Raw genomic sequence first — 20,645 nt, 5'->3', positions numbered from 1 at the left:
CCCAAGCCTTGGGAACGTGGCCTCCATCTTTCTCTCTCTTGGAGACTCAGAACCTCCCTTGCATTCATACAGCAAAGCCTCCAAAAGGTCTTGGAGTTAAGAAACCTATTCAACTTTTGTTCAGGCTAGCCAGTAGTTTCCCAAATTTATTTGGCCATGGATCACTCTCCTTTTTTGTCTCTTGCACCCATTCACATCTTGAAGAACTTAGGGTTCCATGGAATAGACTTTGGAACATGCTGACTTTGGAGAGATTTCTAGAATTAGAATTCTTGATCAAAAATTCTGTACTTTTTGATGGCTTTTAATCCATAATACAAATAAGGAAATGTAGGTAACAGACTTTGGTGGTTTATGAATCCATCATCACCATCCCTCATGCTGGTGTCCAACTTGGTGGTTCAGGCTCTCAAGTGATCAACTAGACAAGCCCAGTGGAGCAGGCGGGACAGGGGACATCAGCCCATAGATCACGAAACTAAGACCCAAAGAAATGTCAGAGCAGGGCCCGCGCCCTCCTGCCTCCATTCAGCACCAGCACGCTTTGTTGTCTGGAACCCCCTAGAGCCGGCAGGGGGCGCATTCTGTTACCGCTTTCTCTGTGTCCGCCTCCGCCAGCCGTTTCAGTAATGCTCCCTGTTGTTCCATTAGCCTTTCGGAATCCTTCAAGGGAAGGCAAAGGGAAGGCCAAGTCATTAAGCAATAAACCCAGATGTTACATCCTATTGATTCTTCTCCTTTCCCCAAAATTATATTTCTATAGAAGTACTAAATAAATTATATTCTCATTATAAAATACTTAGTGAACACCAACACAACTGAGGTTCCCCTCACCCCCACCTCCAAACACCCCCCCACTGTTACTAATTTGAAGAGTGTTCTGACCATCCTTTCTCCATGCTTGCGTATACAGCTACACCTAGAAAAATATCTTTTAGGGGATGGGGGAGTGGGAAGGGATTACTATGTAATTTTACAAAATGATATCATATTGTACTTTTTGCTGTAACTTAATTTTTTATTATTACTTATTATTATTTTTTTTTAAAGATTGACACCTGAGCTAACATCTGTTGCTAATCGTTTTTTTTTTGCTTCTTCTTCTTTTTCTCCCCAAAGCCCTCTAGTACATAGTTGTATATTCTAGTTGTAGGTCCTTCTGGCTGTGCTGTGTGGGACGCCACCTCAGCATGGCCTGACGAGCGGTGCCATGTCCTTGCCCAGGATCCGAAATTGCGAAACCCTGGGCCGCTGAAGCGGAGCACTGAAACTTAATCACTCGGCCATGGGGCTGGCTCCTACAACTTAGTTTTTTAAAATAGCTTTACTGAAATATAAATTCACATACTATACAGGTCACCGATTTAGAACATACAATTCAATGGTTTTTAGCACAATACGTTATTAATTTTTTTAAATTGTGGTAAAATATTTATAACATAAACCTTGCCAGTTTGACCATTGTTAAGCGTGCAATTCAGTGGCATATAGAACATTCATGATACTGTGCAAACCATCGCTGCTCTCTAGCTCCGGAACATTTTCATCACCCCAAAGGAAACACTGAACCTGGTAAGCAGCCGGTCTCCATGTTCCCCTCCCCTTGGCCCCAGCAACCGCTAATCCGCTTTCTGTTTCTCATAGGCCATTGCATTTTTAACACCTTCTCATAACCTCTGGGCAATGAGGCTGTTCCCGGGTTTTGCAACTGCCAACACTGCAACAATGAACATTGCTGGGCATGTACAAAGTATGCATACGAGGTTGACACAAGAGGAGGAATGACTAAGGTGGAAGGTTCAAGATTTGTGGCTGAAATGTCCTATCAAATGCCTGCACCCATTGACACAGACACAAGCAGGACATGAGAGCACCGGGCAGCACCCACCTCTGCCTATTGCCAGTCTTCGCCAGCACTACTCCTGCTGTTTTAATTTGCATTTCTCTAATTCCTCATGTTTATTAGCCAATTGAGTTTCTTCTTCCCCAACTGCCTGCTCACATCCTTGCCCATTTCCCATTGGGATGTCTCTTTGTGATCCGTCTCTATTCTTCCCAGGCATCAGAACAAAGTATCCCTACAAGGAGGCTCACCATCCCTTTCTCTCTTAGTCCCACAGCTCCCCTTCACAAGCCAAGAGAAAAGGGCTCTCTGGTCCGAAAGTTTCCTGGGGACCTAGGAAATGAAAGAAGCCAGCACTATGTTCCTCCAGCAACAAGAAGAGGCAAAGAATGTGGGACAAAAGCCTTGGCCAGGGACCCAGAGCCTGAAGCTGCGCTCACTGTCCATTATGCCATGCCTTCCAAGCCTCCAGAGGTACACCACACAAACTAATGATGTCACCAAACCCCCCCCCACAACTGAGGGCCATGCACTATTACCACTCCCATTTACAGATGAGGAGATCAAGGCTGGAAGAAGTGAGGTGAGCTGCCCGCAGTCACACAACTGGAAATGGCAGAGATGGGCCCTAAACCAATTGAGGCCAGAGCCAGAGCCGTACCCCCCAACAGTGAGCACTCCCTAGTAAGCACCGAGACGGGGGTGTGGTCCACAGTGCCACATGGGCAGCCGGAGATGAGAGCTTGGACTGAACAGGGAACACCTCCTGTGGGTGGGAGTTCAAATTAGCTGCCATTTCATCTCCAATTAGAGATTCTGGGATTCCAGGATGATAGAAGGTTAGAATCAAAAAGGAAAATAAGTGGGTAGGAAGAGGTATTCCCCAGTCCCAGGACAAACAGCAGCAGCACCCACCACTTACCAAGCACCTATCACGTGCCAGGCAGTATGCACACCCCTCATCCACGCTGCATCTGTAATTCTCACACAAACCCATGCAGAAGATGCTATTCCCATTTTATAGGTGGGAAAACTGAGGCCCAGAGAAGTAAAAATCACCCACCCAAGAACAGCAAGCTAACTACAACTATTTTAAGTGAATAATTTAGCTATAACTAGTCCAAGTCATACAAACACATTCTAGAAACTCTCAAGTCCACCAGAATAGTGTACATGAATGCTCAAAGTGACACTGCTTGTAATAGCAAACAACTGAAAATCCGTCTCCATCAACAGAAGAATGGATAAATAAATTGTGGTATTGTTGTAGGTCTCAAGGATAAAAATGGATAAAATCTCATGAAAACATTGAGTGAAAAAAGCAAACTCAGAAGAATAGATATGGAACAATATCATTTACGTCAAGTTTGAAAACATGCTAAACAACCCTATATGTTGCTTACGGACACATATGTAAGAGATGAAAATGATCAAATTGAAGGTGCAGGTTCCCTCTGATGGGAGGGGGATGAGTCAATCGCCAAAGGAGACACAGGCGGGATTGAATGTGGAGGAGGTTTTGTTTGGGAAGCTGGACAGGGAGTACACCACTTTATATTACTTACTTATTTACTTGTTTTTTAAATGTGCGTTGTTTTATTTATTTATTTTTCCTCAGGAAGATTGGCCCTGAGCTAAAACCTGTTGCCAATCTTTCTCTTTTTTCTCCCCTTCCCAAAGCCCCAGCACATAGTTGTATATCCTAGTTGTAAGTCCTTCTAGTTCTTCTATGTGGGAACTCATAGAACTGCCGCCTCAGTGTAGCTTGATGAGAGGCGTTAGGTTAGCACCAAGGATCTGAACCGGCGAACCCCGGACCACCAAAGCAGAGTGTGCAAATTGAACCACTACGCCACCCTGCCAGCCCCTATATTCCTTATTTTAAATGTTAATTTTTAAAAACAAAAACAGGGACCAGCCCCGTGGCCGAGTGGTTTACTTTGTGCACTCCGCTTCAGCAGCCCAGGGTTTCACCGGTTTGGATCCTGGGTGCGGACATGGCACCGCTCATCAGGCCATGCTGAGGCGTCATCCCACATGCCACAACTAGAAGAACCCACAACTAAAAATATACAACTATGTACCGGGGGGCTTTGGGGAGAAAAAGGAAAAAATAAATCTTAAAAAAAATAAATAAATAAAATAAAAACAAGTTGACAATGTTGGAAAAAGAAAAAGATGTTAAACTAAGAAATATGTCATTTCATCAGTACGGGCATTTTCAGATTCTTGATTTCCCTTTGGTTTGAACCAAACAGGAAGACAATTGTTTATACTGTCAGGCTTTTCAGAATCAATCACTAACATAAAATATATTTCAGAGACCATCTTTTAAGAAAACAAAGTGATACCATATGATTTGTGTCCACCAGCCCTTAGCCTTTCTCCTACTTCACCACAGCCCTGGTCGAACCCTCTCCCGCTGTGCCGCACGATCCTGGAATGTGCTGGACCCTCCCCGATTCCTCAGTGCCCTTCTCCTCACTTCCAAGTCCTTCCCGGGCTGCCAGGTCCAGCCTGAACAATTGAGACAGCCCCCTCCACCAGGTGCCCGGTGCTTTATGACAATGATTTCATGAAGTCTTTCTATAGCCCTCTCAGGTCAGGCACCGATATTATTTTCTTTTTACAGACGAGGAGACTGAGGCTCAGAGAGGAGGGGCTCGTGGTGCTCGATGGCTGGAGCCAGGTCCGAGCGCCGTTGGGGAGGGCCGCGGCCTGGAGCGCACCTCTTTGCAGTGCTGTTCCCTCAGCAGGTCCCGGAGGGTGCGGTTGGTCTCCTCGAATGTGCTCAGCTTCTGCAGGAGAAGTTCCTTCTGCCTCGTCAGGGTGTTGATGTCCGTGCACGTCATTTGTTTCTCCTGGAAGACAGCAAGCAGTCTTACAAGGTATGGGGGGGGAAGGGAGGAGCCAGCAGAACAGGCCTCAGCGGGGACTTAAGCAGTGCTGGTGGCAAGAAGCTCAGGCTAGAAGAGCTGGGCTGTGTACAGGGCCAGAGGGGTCAAAGGCAGGCTTCCCAGAGGTGGCAGACCTGGCAGGATAGGCAGGAGCTGAGCCTGAGAATAAGAGGTAGGAAAAGGGGCTGGGAGCTCAGTGTGGGCAAGGGCATGTAGGGCAGGCTTCCTGGAGGAGGCACAGGAGGAGGATGACACCTGGTGGCTGATACTTGCAGGGATCAGACGCATGCCTTGACTCACTGTGATCCCAGGAGACCATGATGAGGTCTCCTCAGAGGCCCTGGTCACCAGAGGTCATCTTCAAGGGTTAGGTCCCAGAAGTGAGAGTGAGGGTGGGGGCTGAGGAGTTAAGTGTGCCCTCCCCCGGCCTGGAGATGTCATAAAGTCAGCCTGATGACTGTGTAAAGACCCCACCCAGGCTTGGCTGCCCCTCTCTGGGCCCATGCCGAGGGCTGGGCTGTTCTGCCTGCCACCTACTGTCTTCAGCTTCCCGATGGTGTCCTTCAAGGCCATGACCTGCTTGGCAGCAGCAGCCCCATCCATTTCAGCCTCCACCAGCTTGGACATGAGGCACTCCTTCTCCTGCTGGAGGTGTTTCTTCTGAAGCCTGGGGCCAAAGAGAACAGGGCTCTGTGAGCCCTGCCAGGCCCCTGCCCGCCCGGAGCTCCGAGGCTCGCCTCACAATGCCCTGCCAGGCTCATCTGGTCAGGGAACAGTGGGGGAGGGGGAAGGGATGGCCCTTCTGGCCCAAGTGGCCCTCTGGAAGGACACCTGGGCACCAGAGCAGGGCCTCTACACCAGGTGACATGCCACTTGCATCCCTGCTTGTCTCTCAGACAGCCACTAGCATCACCTCTGCCCCCAGGCTCTGCCACAGCCTCCAAACCACCATCTTTGGATCCGCTTTTGAGCCTCCCCATCCCCTCTCCACACCAGCCAAGTCTACTCACACCATTCTCTGCTTTGAAAACCCTTCCACGGCTCCCAACTGCCCTCAATGCAAACTCTTCCAAGTGGACTCTAAGAGCTGGCCCCTGCCAACCTCTGTGGCACCCCATGCCCTCTGTTCATCCTCTCTCCTCGCTCTGGCCTGCTTTCCATTTCTCAGTCACAAACTGCCCCCACCTTGGGGCCTTCGCACGAGATGTTCCCGCTACCCAGCACTTTCCTCCTCGGCACCCACCTGCCTGACCCCCTCCCCGCACTGCCCTCCATGGGGTCCTCCTCTTCCTTCACACTGTGAATCGAGCACCATCAGGTAACTGTGTGACTGTGAACAGCTGTAACCTGGGCTAGACTGTCACCCGAGGACGGTGCCTGGGCCTGCCTCCTCCATTGCTTTCCATTCTCAGGGCTTGGGGCAGCCTGGCAGGAGGGACAATCCTCTGGGGACAGACAGGGCCACCTTACATTGTTAGGTCCTTCTCCTCCTTGATGCGCTCGATGTTGTGCCTCAGCACAGTATTCTCGTGCTCAGTCTCGGCCAGCTCGTGGGCCACCTCCTCCAGCTCCTCCTTCCGCTCCTCCAGGAACCTTTTGGCCATCTGGCGCTCTCCCTTCTGCATCTTGACCTGTGCAGGGGCACGGAGGCAGGGGCCACTGATGGGAGGCACCTCCTCTCTGCCACATCGTTCAGCCCGTTGCTTAGGACCAAATTAAGGGCAACTCCAACTGACAGCTACATAGGTACTCAGGTCCTTTCAGGCACAATCTCAGTTAATCATCACAAAGACACTCTGGGGAGATATTATTCCTCTCGTTTCCTCATTCCTGAGGAAACTGAGTATAGAGAGCCTGAGTGACTGGCTGGCTGGGGACAGACCAGGATACAAACCGTGGTTTAGCTGCACACCACAGGAGGAGAGATGTCACAAAAAGGCCCCTGTGCTGCGGGCTATGGAGAAAGGAGGGACTGTTGCCAGGCAGCCAGCCACAGGTTCTCCAGGACGGCCTGAAGGCCCCCCGTACAGGGTGGAGGATTAAAGACACAGGCCACGTTAGCGGTCAAAACCCAGATGTCATGCCAGCTCTGCCAACTTCCTACTCAGGGCTTTGGACTTTCAGGTTGTTTCCGATTCCATTGCCATATCCCACCCAAAGACACAGTCCAGCAACTGAGAACAAACTTTCTTCACCATTTTGGAGCTTTGATTTTTTTTTTAAAACTTTTGTATAAAATGGAAAGCAGAGGCCCAATTGTCCTAGTGACTTCATCTCAAAAATGGGGACAATAATACCACCAGCGTCATTTACTATTGTAAAAAATGACAGGCCATCCATACAGGGCACGAGGCAAGGTCAGGGCCAGGCCCAGGCTAAGTGCTCAATGGAGAGGACATCCCAGGGTGCCTGCTACCTCTCTGGGGGCATCTGAGGCCCTGGGCAGCCTGTTAGGAAGCGGGGAGGCCTGCAGACAAGCAGCCAGAAGTGTCCACCAGGAAGCTGCCTGGGCAGTCCCTCACGTCCTCAGGGCACTAGGTGTCCTGGCCCCCCAACCTCCCTCACCTCAGACTTGAGACAACCAACCGCATTCATTAGACTGTCAATCTTCTTATCATAACGGTTCATTTTACAGTGACCCGAGTCATCATCTTCTGTAGAGAGGTCACTTAACCGCATCACCGAGACCAGCTTTTCTGAAGATGGTGGTGTGATCTCCAGGCAATGAGGTGGATTCTGATGTAGAGGAGGGAGAGACACATGACTCGTAAGGCAAAACCACCACCGTCAGTTCCACCACACCTGCTTGTCCACTGGAGGCAGGAAGAGCTCAAACTGCTAAGGGACCAACCTCGGGGACCCTGGGAGGAAGAACATGCCGCACCTTCTCCATGGAACATCACCTACCCGTGTTTACGTGAGGTTTTGTAAGATTTTCTAACAGAAACAAAAAGCCTATGTCACAATGTCAAGTTTAAAATAAAGAATATAACAAATTAGCAAAAATTGCAATAATACCCCAAATTATCAAAAGTTTGGGGCAACGAGTGCTTTTAATATGTAGGGTAGAAGTGAAATATGTCCAAGTCTTTCAACTGAAGATGAATGCGTGAGAGTGGATGGTTGCAAAAGCATATAAACCTCCTATAAAAAAGGAATTTTAGGGCTAAGTGGGGAAATTTGAATATGGACCAGATATTATATGATAGAAGTTTTTAGGGCTGATCATTGTCATGTAGAAAAATATTATCAGAAAGGCATTCTGAATCATTTAGGGGCAGGATGGTATGATGTCTGGAAAATCTTTACGTAATACATCAGCATGAAAACATACATATTTTTTAAGAGCATGTGCCCCTCAGAAAAGGTGATGCAAAGTTGTATAACACTTTGCTTTTAAGACTCCAGAAAGAAGTATACTATAATCTGCAGGCCAGTTTTCCATGGGTTTTTGGTATATTGACCTTGACTCTCTCATTCTGTAAGTCTATTCTGGTGCGTTGAGCAGTTGCTATTTCTCATTATTTGTGCAGTTGTCTGCTCCTCTTACGCTGAAGGGGCTAGCCTGCCGTGGCAATTTCCAGGAGAAGACGATGGTTCTCAGGCATAAAAGGAGGGTTCAGTAAAGGGTATAACTGTTATGTGGAACAAGTGGGACTCACAAGGTGCCATTTAAAAAATGCCATGTGCCCTTTGTCCCAGCAATTCTATTTCTAGGGATACATCAAGAATATCTAGGGGGGCCGGCCCGGTGGCGCAGCGGTTAAGTGCGCACGTTCCGCTTCTGCGGTCCGGGGTTCGCCGGTTTGGGTCCCGGGTGCGAACATGGTAACGCTTGGCACGCCATACTGTGGTAGGTGTCCCACGTATAAAGTAGAAGAAGATGGGCACGGATGTTACCTCCGGGCCAGGCTTCCTCAGCAAAAAGAGGAGGACTGGCAGCAGATGTTGGCTCAGGGCTAATCTTCCTCAAAATAAATAAATAAATAAATAAAATAAAAATAAAAGAATATCTAGGGTCCACCCAGTGGCGCAGTGGTTAAGTGCGCACGTTCAGCTTCGGCAGCCCTATAAAGGGGGTTTGCCAGCTCAGATCCTGGGTGCGGACATGGCACTGCTTGGCAAGCCATGCTGTGGTAGGCGTCCCACATAGAAAGTAGAGGAAGATTGGCATGGATGTGAGCTCAGGGCCAGGCTTCCTCAGCAAAAAGAGGAGGATTGGCAGCAGATGTTGGCTCAGGGCTAATCTTCCTCAAAAAAAAAAAAAAAAAATCTAAAAATGGAATCAATATTTAAATTCAAGGCAAGGATATAGATAAATGTATGACAAGAGAGTACTGGTTAAATATGGTAATAGTACAAATATACACACAATAGAACATTGCCTTAAAAAAATAATGTGTGGGGCCGGCCCTGTGGCCGAGTGGTTAAGTTCGCACGCTCCTCTTCGGAGGTCCAGGGTTTCACCGGTTTGGATCCTGGGCACGGACATGGCACCACTCATTAGGCCATGCTGAGGCGGAGTCCTACATGCCACAAGTGGAAGGACCCACAAATAAAATATACAACTACGTACTGGGAGGCTTTGGGGAGAAAAAGGAAAAATAAAATCTTAAAAAATAATAACAATAATGTGCAATGTAAATATAGTCAAAACACGTTTAAAAAGAATGTCATACAATGATAAGTAAAATATGATCCCAGGGGCCAGCCCGGTGGCACAGTGGTTAAGTTCACACGTTCTGCTTCAGCAGCCCGGGGTTCACTGGTTCGGATCCCGGGTGCGGACATGGCACCGCTTGGCACACCATGCTGTGGGAGACGTCCCACATAGAAAGTAGAGGAAGATGGGCACAGATGTTAGCTCAGGGTCAGTCTTCCTCAGCAAAAAGAGGAGGATTGGCAGCAGTTAGCTCAGGGCTAATCTTCCTCAAAAAAAAAAAACCAATCCCATTGTTACAAAAATCCAAAGAATGCGGCTATTACTAAGAAAAGACCAGAAGGCTTGCCCCTAGAAGTCACAGGGGTCTTCCCAGAGTGGCAGGATTACAGGTGATTTTTACTTTCTTCCTTGAGCTGATTTGGATTTTCCATTTTTTCAACAATGACTATGCATTGCTTCAATAAGAAAACAAGTTATTTTTAATGCATAAAAGGATAATATATAGACAGGATGATTACAATGCTATCTTTAAAAACCCAAAACTATGTATAGGGAAAAGTGTGACAGTAAATGGACCCAAATATTAGTAGTTTCTGGAGAGTGGTTACCATCAGGGGCGGTAGTGACAGGGACATGAGCTGGGTGACACACAGGTATATTCAGTTTGTAAAAATTCATCAAGCAACACACTTCTGATGTGTGTACTTTCCTGCACTTGTCTAGAAAATGTCTTTAAAAATAGCAGCCAGGTTAGAGTAGAATTACAGGTGATTATCTATTTTTCTGTATTTTCAACATTCTGTAATAAAAATAGATCACTTTTAATAAGAGGGTAGAGAAAAAACTCAGACTTTCTCTCTCCCAAAGACAAGCTTATGTACCAAAAAAAATCGAACAAGAATCCCCACATGTACACAGCATCTTCTGAGGCCATCTCCAGCTCGCCCCAAATTTCCTCCTCCTAGGGTCTTTTCCTCGTCCATAATGGAAGGGGTCAAGTTGGCGCTTCCCAGAAACACGAAGGGCCACTGGGAAGTGGAAAGGGGCTGGCCCAAGAGGGTAACATGAAAGACAGCTACTATTTGCAAGACAAGTCACCTCTCCAGGCGTCTCCAATCCCAAGATTCTGTGGCCCCAGGACAGGAAGGGGCATTGAGCTTTCCAGATGAGACCATAGCTGCTAGCAACCCGTGGCAACAGGGAAGTCAATTTCCACAGCAGAGTATCTTTGATGCATACTTTGAAGACTACCAAGTCTTTTCATTTTTTTTAAAAGCATTTTTAATTACAAAATATAGTATGCTTGTTATAAAGAAATTCAAGCTGGCCATAAAAAACAGATGAAAGCTCCATGTCCCAGAGGTAATCACTGCTAATCACTTCTTGTATATCCTCCCAGGAAATGTTATGCACAGACAAACAGATGCATACACACATGGACACAGACACCCTTTTTGTGCAAATAGTGCTAAACTCTACATGCTGTGCAGCTCCGCGCTTCATTATCATGTGTAAATATCTAGCTTGATCTTTGTGATGGCTGCTTGGTATTCTACTGTATGGATGTATCATAATTCAACAAATACACTCTGGATAGATATTTAGGATGCTTCCAGTTTGTTTTTTTTTTAATACATTTTTAAAAAGATTTTATTTTTTTCCTTTTTCTCTCCAAAGACCCCCAGTACATAGTTGTATATTCTTAGTTGTGGGTCCTTCTGGTTGTGACATGGGACGCTGCCTCAGCGTGGCTCAATGAGCAGTGCCATGTCTGCGCCCAGGATTTGAACCGACGAAACCCTGGGCCGCCTACAGCGGAGCGCTCAAACTTAACCACTCGGCCACGGGGCCGGCCCCCAGTTTTTTCTATTATGAACGTCTTTATACAGGATCCTTGAACTCTTCTGTGCCTTTTTTGGGGTAAGTTCCTAAGTATAAAACTATAGAATCAATTTCTAGATGTAAAACTACAGAATCATCATTTAGATACGGCCGAACTGCCTCCAGAAGGGTTGAGTCGGTTTCACGACCATCTCAAATCTGTCTAAAAAGGTTCATTGATCCTCCATATGCTCGCCAACACGAGACCTTTGTAATCTTTTCAACTTTTTCCATTCAATAAAAATGATAGCTTGTTGTTTTTGTTTTTAAAATATGGTTGTTTATAATTTACATTTCACTGATTATTAGTGAGGTACACGTAGTAAAAAATGTAAGATGGCACTTGAATTCCAACCTTTTTTGTGCTTCACATATATACACACACTTGTCAGGACAGTCCTCAGTTATTCCCTAGAATACCCCATACTCCCCACAGTCCCTTTGTCTCCTAGGGATAAACTGGTAAATCAGGGAGTCGAAACCATGAAGTATGACTATAAACTTCAGAGTAATTATTTTTATTTTTTATTTCTAATTTTAAAAGTAATAAACTATCAGAAAAAGACTCAATCTTTCAAAATAGATCAGGCATCATCATCTTAAAGCAGTCTCAAGTCCCTCACGTGTCCCCATAAGGAGATCTTTGTGTAATACGGCCAAAACCTTGTCTTATCGTTGAGTTTTCTCACTGCGACTGATAGACTGTGGGCACAGGAGGGCACGCCAGCCGGTCTGCAGCTGTAGCTACGGTGCCCAGCAGCGTCTGGCACAAGTCTCAGTACATGCATGCCGCATGAGTTACTGCACGGATGGATAGGCGGATGGTTGGATGGACAAGCAAAACATGTCGCAGTGTGGCTAAAAAAGGACAACAGTTCTTTTGGTACCCTGACAACTAATACTAAAGGCAATTATTCCCCAGGAGATTGTTCCGAAAGTGGTTTTGATGACATCTATGGAATACGTGCATGGTCTCTTTCAGGGACTACTTCAAAAAAGGCCATACTTTCTTAGATATGTATATACACGTGGTTCCTCACACACAAATTAGAGAGGCTACAAGTATAGCCTCTAGAAGGAGAAACACTGGGACCTAACTCCAGCTCTGTGACTTCCTCCAGGAGACTTCATCTCTCTGAGCCTGGGTTTCCTCATCTCTACATTGAGATAGCGGGACCTACCACACTGCAGCGTTGTAAGGACTCAAGAAGATTCACCTACTTTCAGGGTTTAGGAAGGCACTCAGTCAATGGACCTACTGGGATGTTGCTAATAGCTACGGCCGACCCTGAATCGTACCGAGTTTGAGGCCTGCTAGAACCTGACCAGTCCGAGAAGAAAAGCCTGAACAAGAATGAGCCTACCTCCCACTTGCATCCCACATGCCGGGCGGATGATTTTCCAGGGGGCATCCAAGGTACCTTGGTTTTCACCCGGACACTCCGCCGCACATTCACGGTGTCCCCTTTCATTCCGCGCTTATGAGATTTCTGTGAAGAGAGACAAACCCAGGGTCACTTCTCCACATAGCTGGCCATGGCATCGCTCTGGTGGCATCCACTTCCAACTCTGCAGGGGAGCCTCTTCTGACTAAGCCTACTGTTACCATTTCTGGATGACAGTCCTGCCTACCTTCTAACCAGGTAATTGATCGCTGAAAGCCAGTGCCTTTGTCTCTCAAACCTTTGGAGTTAGAAGCGTGAGGAGCTGGGAGGTGTCACCCTGCTCCACAGTCTTCGCCTGGCCCCACTGGCATGCTCCTACCTGGCTGTTGGTCGCTGACGGTTTCGGGAGTTTTTTTATGTGGACGTGGACAGGGGTGTTCTCATCCACGTGAACATGTAAGGGGGGAGTTGAAGAGCGGTCCTTCATGGTTCGCTTCTGGCAGGCGGGGGAGGGCAACACAAAAAAGGTTGATCTGTGGATGAGTAAATTGGGCATAAAAAACAGAGCTCACAGCCTCTGGGGGCCACTGAAAGCCTAGCCACCAAGTGAGCAGGACAGCTACCAACTACTGACATGCAGGCAGGAACCAAGGCAGGAGTGCCATTCAGCAGGCTCCTCAGAGATCCCAGCTGAAGACCACTGGGGAGATCCAGATCCACTCAAGAGAGGGGTAAGACCCAGTGGTTCCGTCAAAGAGCCCAAACCCAGGCCCCAGGGTCCTCAGAGCTGAATCTCCTTCCAAGCCTGCTGGAATGCATTGCTCCTCCTTAGATTTTAGCGTAGCAAAGCCGGAAAGCACGTGACTCCTTCTACACCGGGACCTAAACTGGGCATGTGGATTAGCACAAGAAACACACATAATGGTTAAGGTGCAAAATCAATCAGGCAGCAGGCAGGTAAGACACGATGAAAACAGAAAGGTGGAGGAAATGCCGAGATGAGAAGGTTGTAGAAATTCTAAAGCAAAACCCTAGCTACATACCCCTTGCCCACCACCAGCCCCTATCCCCTCTCCATACTTTTTTTTTAAACTTTCTTCTTTTTTTTGGAAAGTCTGTTCTAAAGGTTTTTGGAATTGCCTGGAAGGATTAGGTTAAGACAACCTCCTCACACTCGGCAGCCTTACCACAGGCGAACCCCCCCCCCCCCCAATTAATCAGCAGGTTATGCACGAAGGCACCTAGCAGAGCGCTGGGCCGCAGTGGTGCCAGCAGGGTGAGGCAGCTCCTGGAAAAGGTGTGCAGAAGCATTTTCGGCAGGGCTGCACACCAAATGCTGCTCCATGAGCACGGCACCTACCGTCACAGTCACACTGGGTGCTCCACAAGGTGTCCTCAAGACTTTTTTCTGCGTGAGACTTGTTACTCCGTTCTTCCCACACGATGGAAACCTGCACCCAGGCACAAGAACCAGATTATAAGCAGAAAACTAGGGCTCTTCTATTAGCTCTCCCAAAATCACACACTACATATGGTGGCTAATAAATTCACGGCTAGGAGAGCCGGTCAGGAATCACTTGGCTCCCTTTACACCAAATACGCATGGTGTGCTCGGCTGTGGGATGGAAACAGGGGGTAATGGGCATTCACAGAGTTGGCCTTTTAACCTGCCACCGCATCACACATATTGTGACCTTTTGCTGAAAAGCCCAACTGTCATCCTACCTGTCAGCTGACAAAAAACAGGCAGCGCGTGAGCAGCAGCCAAGGTACTAGCCTGGCCAAGAGTGAAAGTGCCCAGAACAGAGCCTGGAGCACATGAGGCCCTGGAGGAATGCTCGGTGAATGACAGACATAAAAAGACAGAGTAATAGGCTCAGGAACAAAGTCCCTTTGACTCATATTGATAAAATTAACAGTCAAATATTGAATGAAGAGGATGAAAAATTACTATTTCCCAAAATATTCCACTTGCTACCCTCTAAGTTCATAAGAAACAGGGTTATTTTTTTATACCACTTGTAAATCATCTTGCTTATACATAAGCAGCCCCATCACCAGATTTGCAAATATAGCAAAAGTTTAATCTCCAAAATTTGACAGCAGTACATCCAAGAAGTCCAGGGTGAGAAGGGACTTGGAATTTGACATATCCCACTGCCTCCGGATAGCTCCAAAATATGACCTCGCCTTCCCCGCAAATATTGGGAGAAAATAATGCAACATCAATATTCTCGGGCACTTTAGCATGCATTACTGTACGTAAATTACACCTTGATAAAAAAGAAAAAATATTTATTGAGTCCCAGCAATCATTTAGCCAAGGAACACCAAATCTGAGTAGACGGGATTTTTTTCCCTCCTTACTTAGAACATTTCTGTTCACGTAAAGCCAATAGATTTGGGAAATCTCTCTCCCTCAGTGGGCTTCCCATCAAACCACCTGGATTCCATCCACACCTTGCTAACTGCCACATCCACCTCCTGCATCACTGTTATTTATTTGCACTTGACCTCCTTTCAAAACAGGATCTGAGCCTAGTACTCCATTGAGACAATAGAGACCCTGTTTGCTACCAGGAACTCATAAGCAGAAAACTAGGAAATGAGGCACTTGAAGGGGGAGGGAGGCAGAGCTGGGATGGGGTGCATGCATTTTTCTCCTCCTTCCCTTTAAAAGTGATTTTTAACTGTTTTGGTCCAGACTTTCAGGACACTGAACAGGGAAGCTGAAAAGGAGAGCCTCCAGCGAGCCTGCTCTGGGGGTCCCTGACCACCTTTCCCTGCTCTATGGCAGAGGTGCCCCCCACATTGGCAGTACCTGGGGGAGCCGCCTGAGGATGAGGCAGACATGGCTAGGCATCAAAGCCGCAAGGGTGGGCAATTGGGTCAGCAGGCTCTGCTCAGGGGGACCCAGAGGGGCTTGTCAATGAGAATCTCAGGGGCCCGGCATCAAATGTCCTGAGGGGAGGAGGGTGGTAGCTTTGGGGGTGGCAGTTGGATGAAAACTTGGGAGGCGCTCCTCTACTGTCCAAGTCACACAGCAACTGTCCTGCCAAAGTGGGGGGAGATAGGAGAGGCTGAACAACCTGCAGGGCAGCTGGGAGGTGGCCGGTAGACGGGTGAGGGGGGCAGTGGGAGGGACAGGGGGCGGAACTTCGAGGGAAAGGACCACCACGCCCAGACCCCACCCGGGAGGGAAGGTGGGTGGCCACCAGGGGAAAACCTGCGGTGCTTGCTGGCGTGCGTGGAGGGCGGGAGAGAAGCGCTAGGCCCCAAGTGGGCCCCAAAGGGCCGGACCCGGCAGCGGGAGCTGGGGGGATATTCGGGGCGGGGCCAGGCAAGTATCTCCTAGGAGAACGGGCGTTCCCGGCAGAATAGGTACCGCAGAGGACCAACAGTTTTGAAGGAGGAAGGAGCGGAGGCTACAGGGCGAAAGGGCGCTCGGCCGCGAGTGGGGACCCCCGACGGCGGAGGGAAGATCCTCCCCGGCGCGGGGAGGGAGAGGCCGACCGGGCGACGCCCACCGGCGGGGAAGAAAGCGCGGGCCAGTCTCCGTCGGCGGAGAGGAGGGACGACCACCCACCAGCGGGCAGGAGGGGCCCAGTTTCTGCCCATAGAGAGAAGGGCGGAGCCCTGCCGGAGGGCAGCGGAGGAGGCAGCGGAGCCCTGCCGCTGGCCAGGTGCGGAGGGAGGCGGCTGGCCCGCCCGTTAGCGGGAGGAGGAGAAGGCCCGCGCCGGGGGGCGGGGCGGCGGCCAGGTTCTGACGGGAGCGAGGCGAGCGCGCCGGGCGCTGCAGGCGGGGGTCCGGGGGGGCAGCGGGACCCAGCGACCCCGGCGGGGGCCATCCCGCCCGCGGGGCCCGGGCCCGGCGGCGGCCGCGGAGCGCGTTGGGTCCCGCCCGCCGGCGGCCTCTCACCAGGAGCGACAGGGCTGCGCCCAGAAACGCCTCCTTATGAAGTCGTTGAAGTCGGAGGCCAGGGTCGTGCCATGGAGACGCCGCGGCGGATGCAGTCCAGCTCCCGCGGCGGCTCCTCCCCGCTTCCGCCTCCTTTTCCGACACCCGGTCGGCAGCTCGCCCATTGGCCAGTTCAAACCCCCCCGGGAGCCTCTCGGGTTTCGCCATTTAGGCCCAGCCCCTGGCGTCACAGACAGGCCCCGCCCCGCGGCTAAGCCCCGCCCACTTCCGGGGCACGCGTCTCGTCGCCGTGGAGACGCGGACGCCACCTGCCCGCCCTGCCAAGGCTGGCCCTGCTGTTCAAGGCCTGGCTTCCCCCTGCGCCGTTTTTTTTCTTTTTCTTTTTCTTTTTGGTGAGGAAGATTAGCCCTGAGCTAACATCTGCCGCCGCTCCTCCTCCTTTTGCTGAGGAAGATTGTCCCTGAGCTCACATCTGTGCCCATCTTCCTCTATTTTATATGTGGGACGCCTGCCACAGCATGGCTTGATAAGTGGTGGGTAGGTCCGTGCTGGGGATCTGAACCTGCGAACTCGCGCCTCCAAAGCACAGCGTGGGAACTTAACCACTGCGCCACCGCCACCACACCGGTCCCCCCACCCACCGCCATTTTTACCCTGCCTTCGGTCCTCCTTGATTCCCACGAATCAAAGGAACACTAACCTTCGAACCCCTTCCCTTGGGCCCAGAGGGGAGTCGCAGAACAAGTTAGTGCCCGGAGTTGCGCGCAGCTTCTGGAAATCCAGCCCTGTCTCCACTCCGCTGGTGGTGCAGAAATGGAGCCTGCACACCACCCAGACTCGCTCCCCTCCCACGAGGCCTCTGTCTTTGTCCAGACAGGAGGAAGGGTTCTCGCTCCCCTTGCTCCTCACCGCCCTCCTGCACACTGTGTGCCGCTTTGCGTACAGACCTGCTCGGATGAGGTTCTCGCTGGGCCGCCATCTTCTCGAATATGCTTCACTGTCAGCCAATCCTGGGCGGCTGTCACGTGCACCAAGGTACCGCCCTGGATTCTGGGACGCTTTAACATCCTCCGGGCCAACCTGGCCTCAGTTCCTGGACATCTTCATCTCCACGACCGTGCCCCACCCCTCAGCCGTGCACCCCCGGCGTCATGCAACTGGTCCACGTGAAATCTTAAATTCCAGCTCCCCTCTCCAAACAGAACCTGCTTTTCCGCCTTCGCTCTCACCGTCTCATGCCTACCGTGTTCATTCCTCAGTGTTGGGGAATCCTCCGTTCCCTTGACTCGTTCATTTTCTCCCTGTTGAATAAATGGTGGATCCCCAATACCTTTTGTAACCCAACGGCCTGAGGCTCTGCAAAGACCAAATCCACAAATCCCTGCCTCCAGCCTCAGCTGAGCCCCCACCACTGCCCAGCAACTAGAACAGTCTCTAGACTCCCTCCCACAGTGGCTTTTCCAAAGCTTTGCCTCTTTCCCCTTCCATACTCCAACTCCCCTTTTTCATGGAGAAAAATAAAAGCATCAAGCAGAATTCCCTCCACCTTCTCCCCACCGTCCCTCATCTTTGACTTCCCCCAGCCTGAAATCCCCCTTCAGAGGAAGAGATGTTCTTGCTGCTGAGACAAACTTTCTTCCAGGCCTAGGTCAAACGTCTCTGAAAAGGTCTCTTGCTATCCCCAAGACAGAATTGTTGGTCATCTCTTAGTGCTCCCATGTTCACTGAACCAATATTTAGTAAGTCCCTGCTATGTGCTAAGCCCAGTTCAAGGGCCACTAGACCATTGCATCCCACCCAGTCTTCCAGGAGCCCATGATCGGGCTCTCTAATGTAACCAGGTAAAATGATGAAAGCTCTCCCCACACACACTGAAGAGTTTTACCTGTGTGGTTGTGTCCTCTCCCCACCAGCTGACCACAGTCCTTCCCTGCCAGTGGAGGTCCTTGGGGTATTTGTGATGGAAAATCTGAGAATGGACAGGATGGAGGTCACACACATGTGCGCACACACATACACACTCACTAGACCTGGGTGACAGGGCGGAGGAGGAGGGAAAGCTCCTCAGAAGATGGGTAACAGGGAAGGGGTGGGGGAAGGGTGCTGAAGACAGGGGCACGGGCACATGCAGTGTGTGAAGGGTGTGGGATGGGGAAGCAAAGAGGAATTTTAAGCGTATAGCTGTGGTCCGGGTATCTGACCTATGTGCGGTGTTTGAGAAATGCAAGTGAGGAACGTTTGTGATTCTGATATTAGTTTGGATTGCTGGACCATGTCTTCTGAAGCAAACCTGCCGGCACTGGCCACTTTTTTCAAAGGGCTACACCCAGCACTGATGAGGACCTTGGGAAGCAAGCTGGTAGGTTTAAAAGTTGGTGTAACCTTTTGACAGTGGGATATTATATATCGAAACAAACACCAACAACCTCTTTTTGTGTGTGTGTGTGAAGAAGATTGCCCCTGAGCTAACATCTGTGCCAATCTTCCTCTATTTTTTATGTGGGATGCTGCCACAGTACGGCTTGATGAGCGGTGTGTAGGTCTGCAGCTGAGATCTGAACTGGTGAACCCTAAGCCACTGAAGCAGAGTGCGTGAACTTAACCGCTACACCGCTGGACTAGCTCCCCAACATCCTCTTTGACCCAACAATTTCATGTCTAGGAATATATTGTAACGGAATAATCCAGGAGACATGCAAAGATTTAGACTTTAAAGAGAAATTCCCTTTCAGTGCTCATTTTCCTCAATGGGATTTTCCTTGGACTGACCCTTCCCTACCTTCCCAAGCGGGTGAGAGACTCGGAGAAAGGGAGAAAGGAGCCCTCTCAGGCTTGCCCATAGGCCAGAGAAAAAGAATGCTCCGCCTGGTCCAGAGCTGTGGACCAGGAAACTTCGTGGGGTTGGAGCAAAGCCAATTGGTAATAGGCGATATGCATTCGCCCAGTGCACGCCCTGCATGTCTTACATCCCTCTGGAATCTGGTGTGAGGATGAGTGGTGTGGTGCAGTTAAGAACAAAGCGTAGTTAGGGTGGGGCAGGAAGGATCTCAGATCCCAGATCCCAGGACACAGGTCTAACCTGAGGCCTCGTTAAAATGACCAATGTTTGTGGAAGGTTGAAAAATCCTAGCCACTTGATAAATTATATTACATATAGTCTAAGGAATACAACAGAGCCATTAAAAATGATAAGACAGATCTATTGTTCAGACATGGAAAGGTCCCCAAAACATATACTAGCTGAGAAAAATAAAAGGCAAGGTGCACAGCTGTAGGTGGACCACAGTGCCATTTCTCCATGAAAATAACCTGTGTATGTTATTACAAGCATGTAAAAAGAATCTGGAGGAATACACAACTGAACTATTCAGATGGATTATTTCTGGAAAGTGGAATTAGAGGAGATTTTCACTTGTGACTTGTAAATTTTTGTAATGTTTAAGTGTTTTGGGAAAGGAATACCTGTGTGTCTAGTCAGGAAAAAATCAAGAGATTAAAAACTTGTTGGAGAAGATACTCATGACATATTGGTTGAAAAAGCAGGTACAGAACAGCAAGTTCAGTCTAAACCTATATATGTGCTTGGGGGCTGGGGAGAGACGTAGACAGAAATTCATAGAGAAAAGCCTGCAGATTTGGGGTGTTTCTTATATGACTCATATATTCTTTTTGGTACTTTTGAAAAAGATTTTAAATTTGTGAACTATATTTTCAAAAGAGGGTATGTAATTGCATCAGTTTGCTCCAGCTGCTGTAACAAAGCACACACGCTGGGTGCCCTCAACAACAGGAACTTCTTGTCTTATAGTTTCGGAGGCCAGAGGCCTGACGCCAAGCGTCGGCAGGGCAGTGCTCCCTCTCGAGGCTCCAGGGAAGGACCTGTTCCAGGCCTGTCACCCAGTTTCAGTCCGTTCCTCGGTAGCAGAGCTGCAGTCTATACGTGGCGTCCTCCTTGTGTGCCTGCCTGTGTCCAGATTCCCCCTTTGGATAAGGACACCAATTAACCGGGTTAGGGGCCCACCCTATTCCAGCATGACCTCATCTTAACTAGTTACCT

The 20,645-nt window shown here is 49.3% G+C and overlaps 1 protein-coding gene across 6 annotated transcripts in view; it reads right to left on the bottom strand.

Moving 5' to 3' along the window:
• ODF2 (outer dense fiber of sperm tails 2) overlaps positions 1 to 16,807 on the bottom strand; it is a 30,734-nt gene extending 13,927 nt beyond the window's left edge. Inside the window, exons 1-10 of one of the 6 annotated variants that reach the window (XM_046672694.1) lie at positions 16,589 to 16,703; positions 15,491 to 15,721; positions 14,030 to 14,120; positions 13,049 to 13,165; positions 12,649 to 12,774; positions 7,306 to 7,476; positions 6,211 to 6,371; positions 5,278 to 5,407; positions 4,573 to 4,704; positions 592 to 663 (exon numbers count right to left, since the gene is read on the bottom strand). In XM_046672694.1, the coding sequence (XP_046528650.1) occupies positions 592 to 663; positions 4,573 to 4,704; positions 5,278 to 5,407; positions 6,211 to 6,371; positions 7,306 to 7,476; positions 12,649 to 12,774; positions 13,049 to 13,165; positions 14,030 to 14,120; positions 15,491 to 15,522 (1,032 nt within the window). In that variant the 5' untranslated portion in view covers positions 15,523 to 15,721; positions 16,589 to 16,703. Of the gene's footprint in view, positions 1 to 591; positions 664 to 4,572; positions 4,705 to 5,277; positions 5,408 to 6,210; positions 6,372 to 7,305; positions 7,477 to 12,648; positions 12,775 to 13,048; positions 13,203 to 14,029; positions 14,121 to 15,490; positions 15,722 to 16,588 lie in introns of those variants that run through there. The other 5 variants (XM_046672686.1, XM_046672668.1, XM_046672677.1 and 2 more) reach the window with 5 other exon arrangements.
• Between the last annotated feature and the right edge of the window lie 3,838 nt (positions 16,808 to 20,645).

The sequence above is a fragment of the Equus quagga genome, chromosome 1 (genome assembly GCF_021613505.1).
Source record: "Equus quagga isolate Etosha38 chromosome 1, UCLA_HA_Equagga_1.0, whole genome shotgun sequence".
NCBI lineage: Eukaryota > Metazoa > Chordata > Mammalia > Perissodactyla > Equidae > Equus > Equus quagga.
Note: the sequence above shows the minus strand (reverse complement) of the source record. Positions and strands in the feature narration are given on the sequence as shown.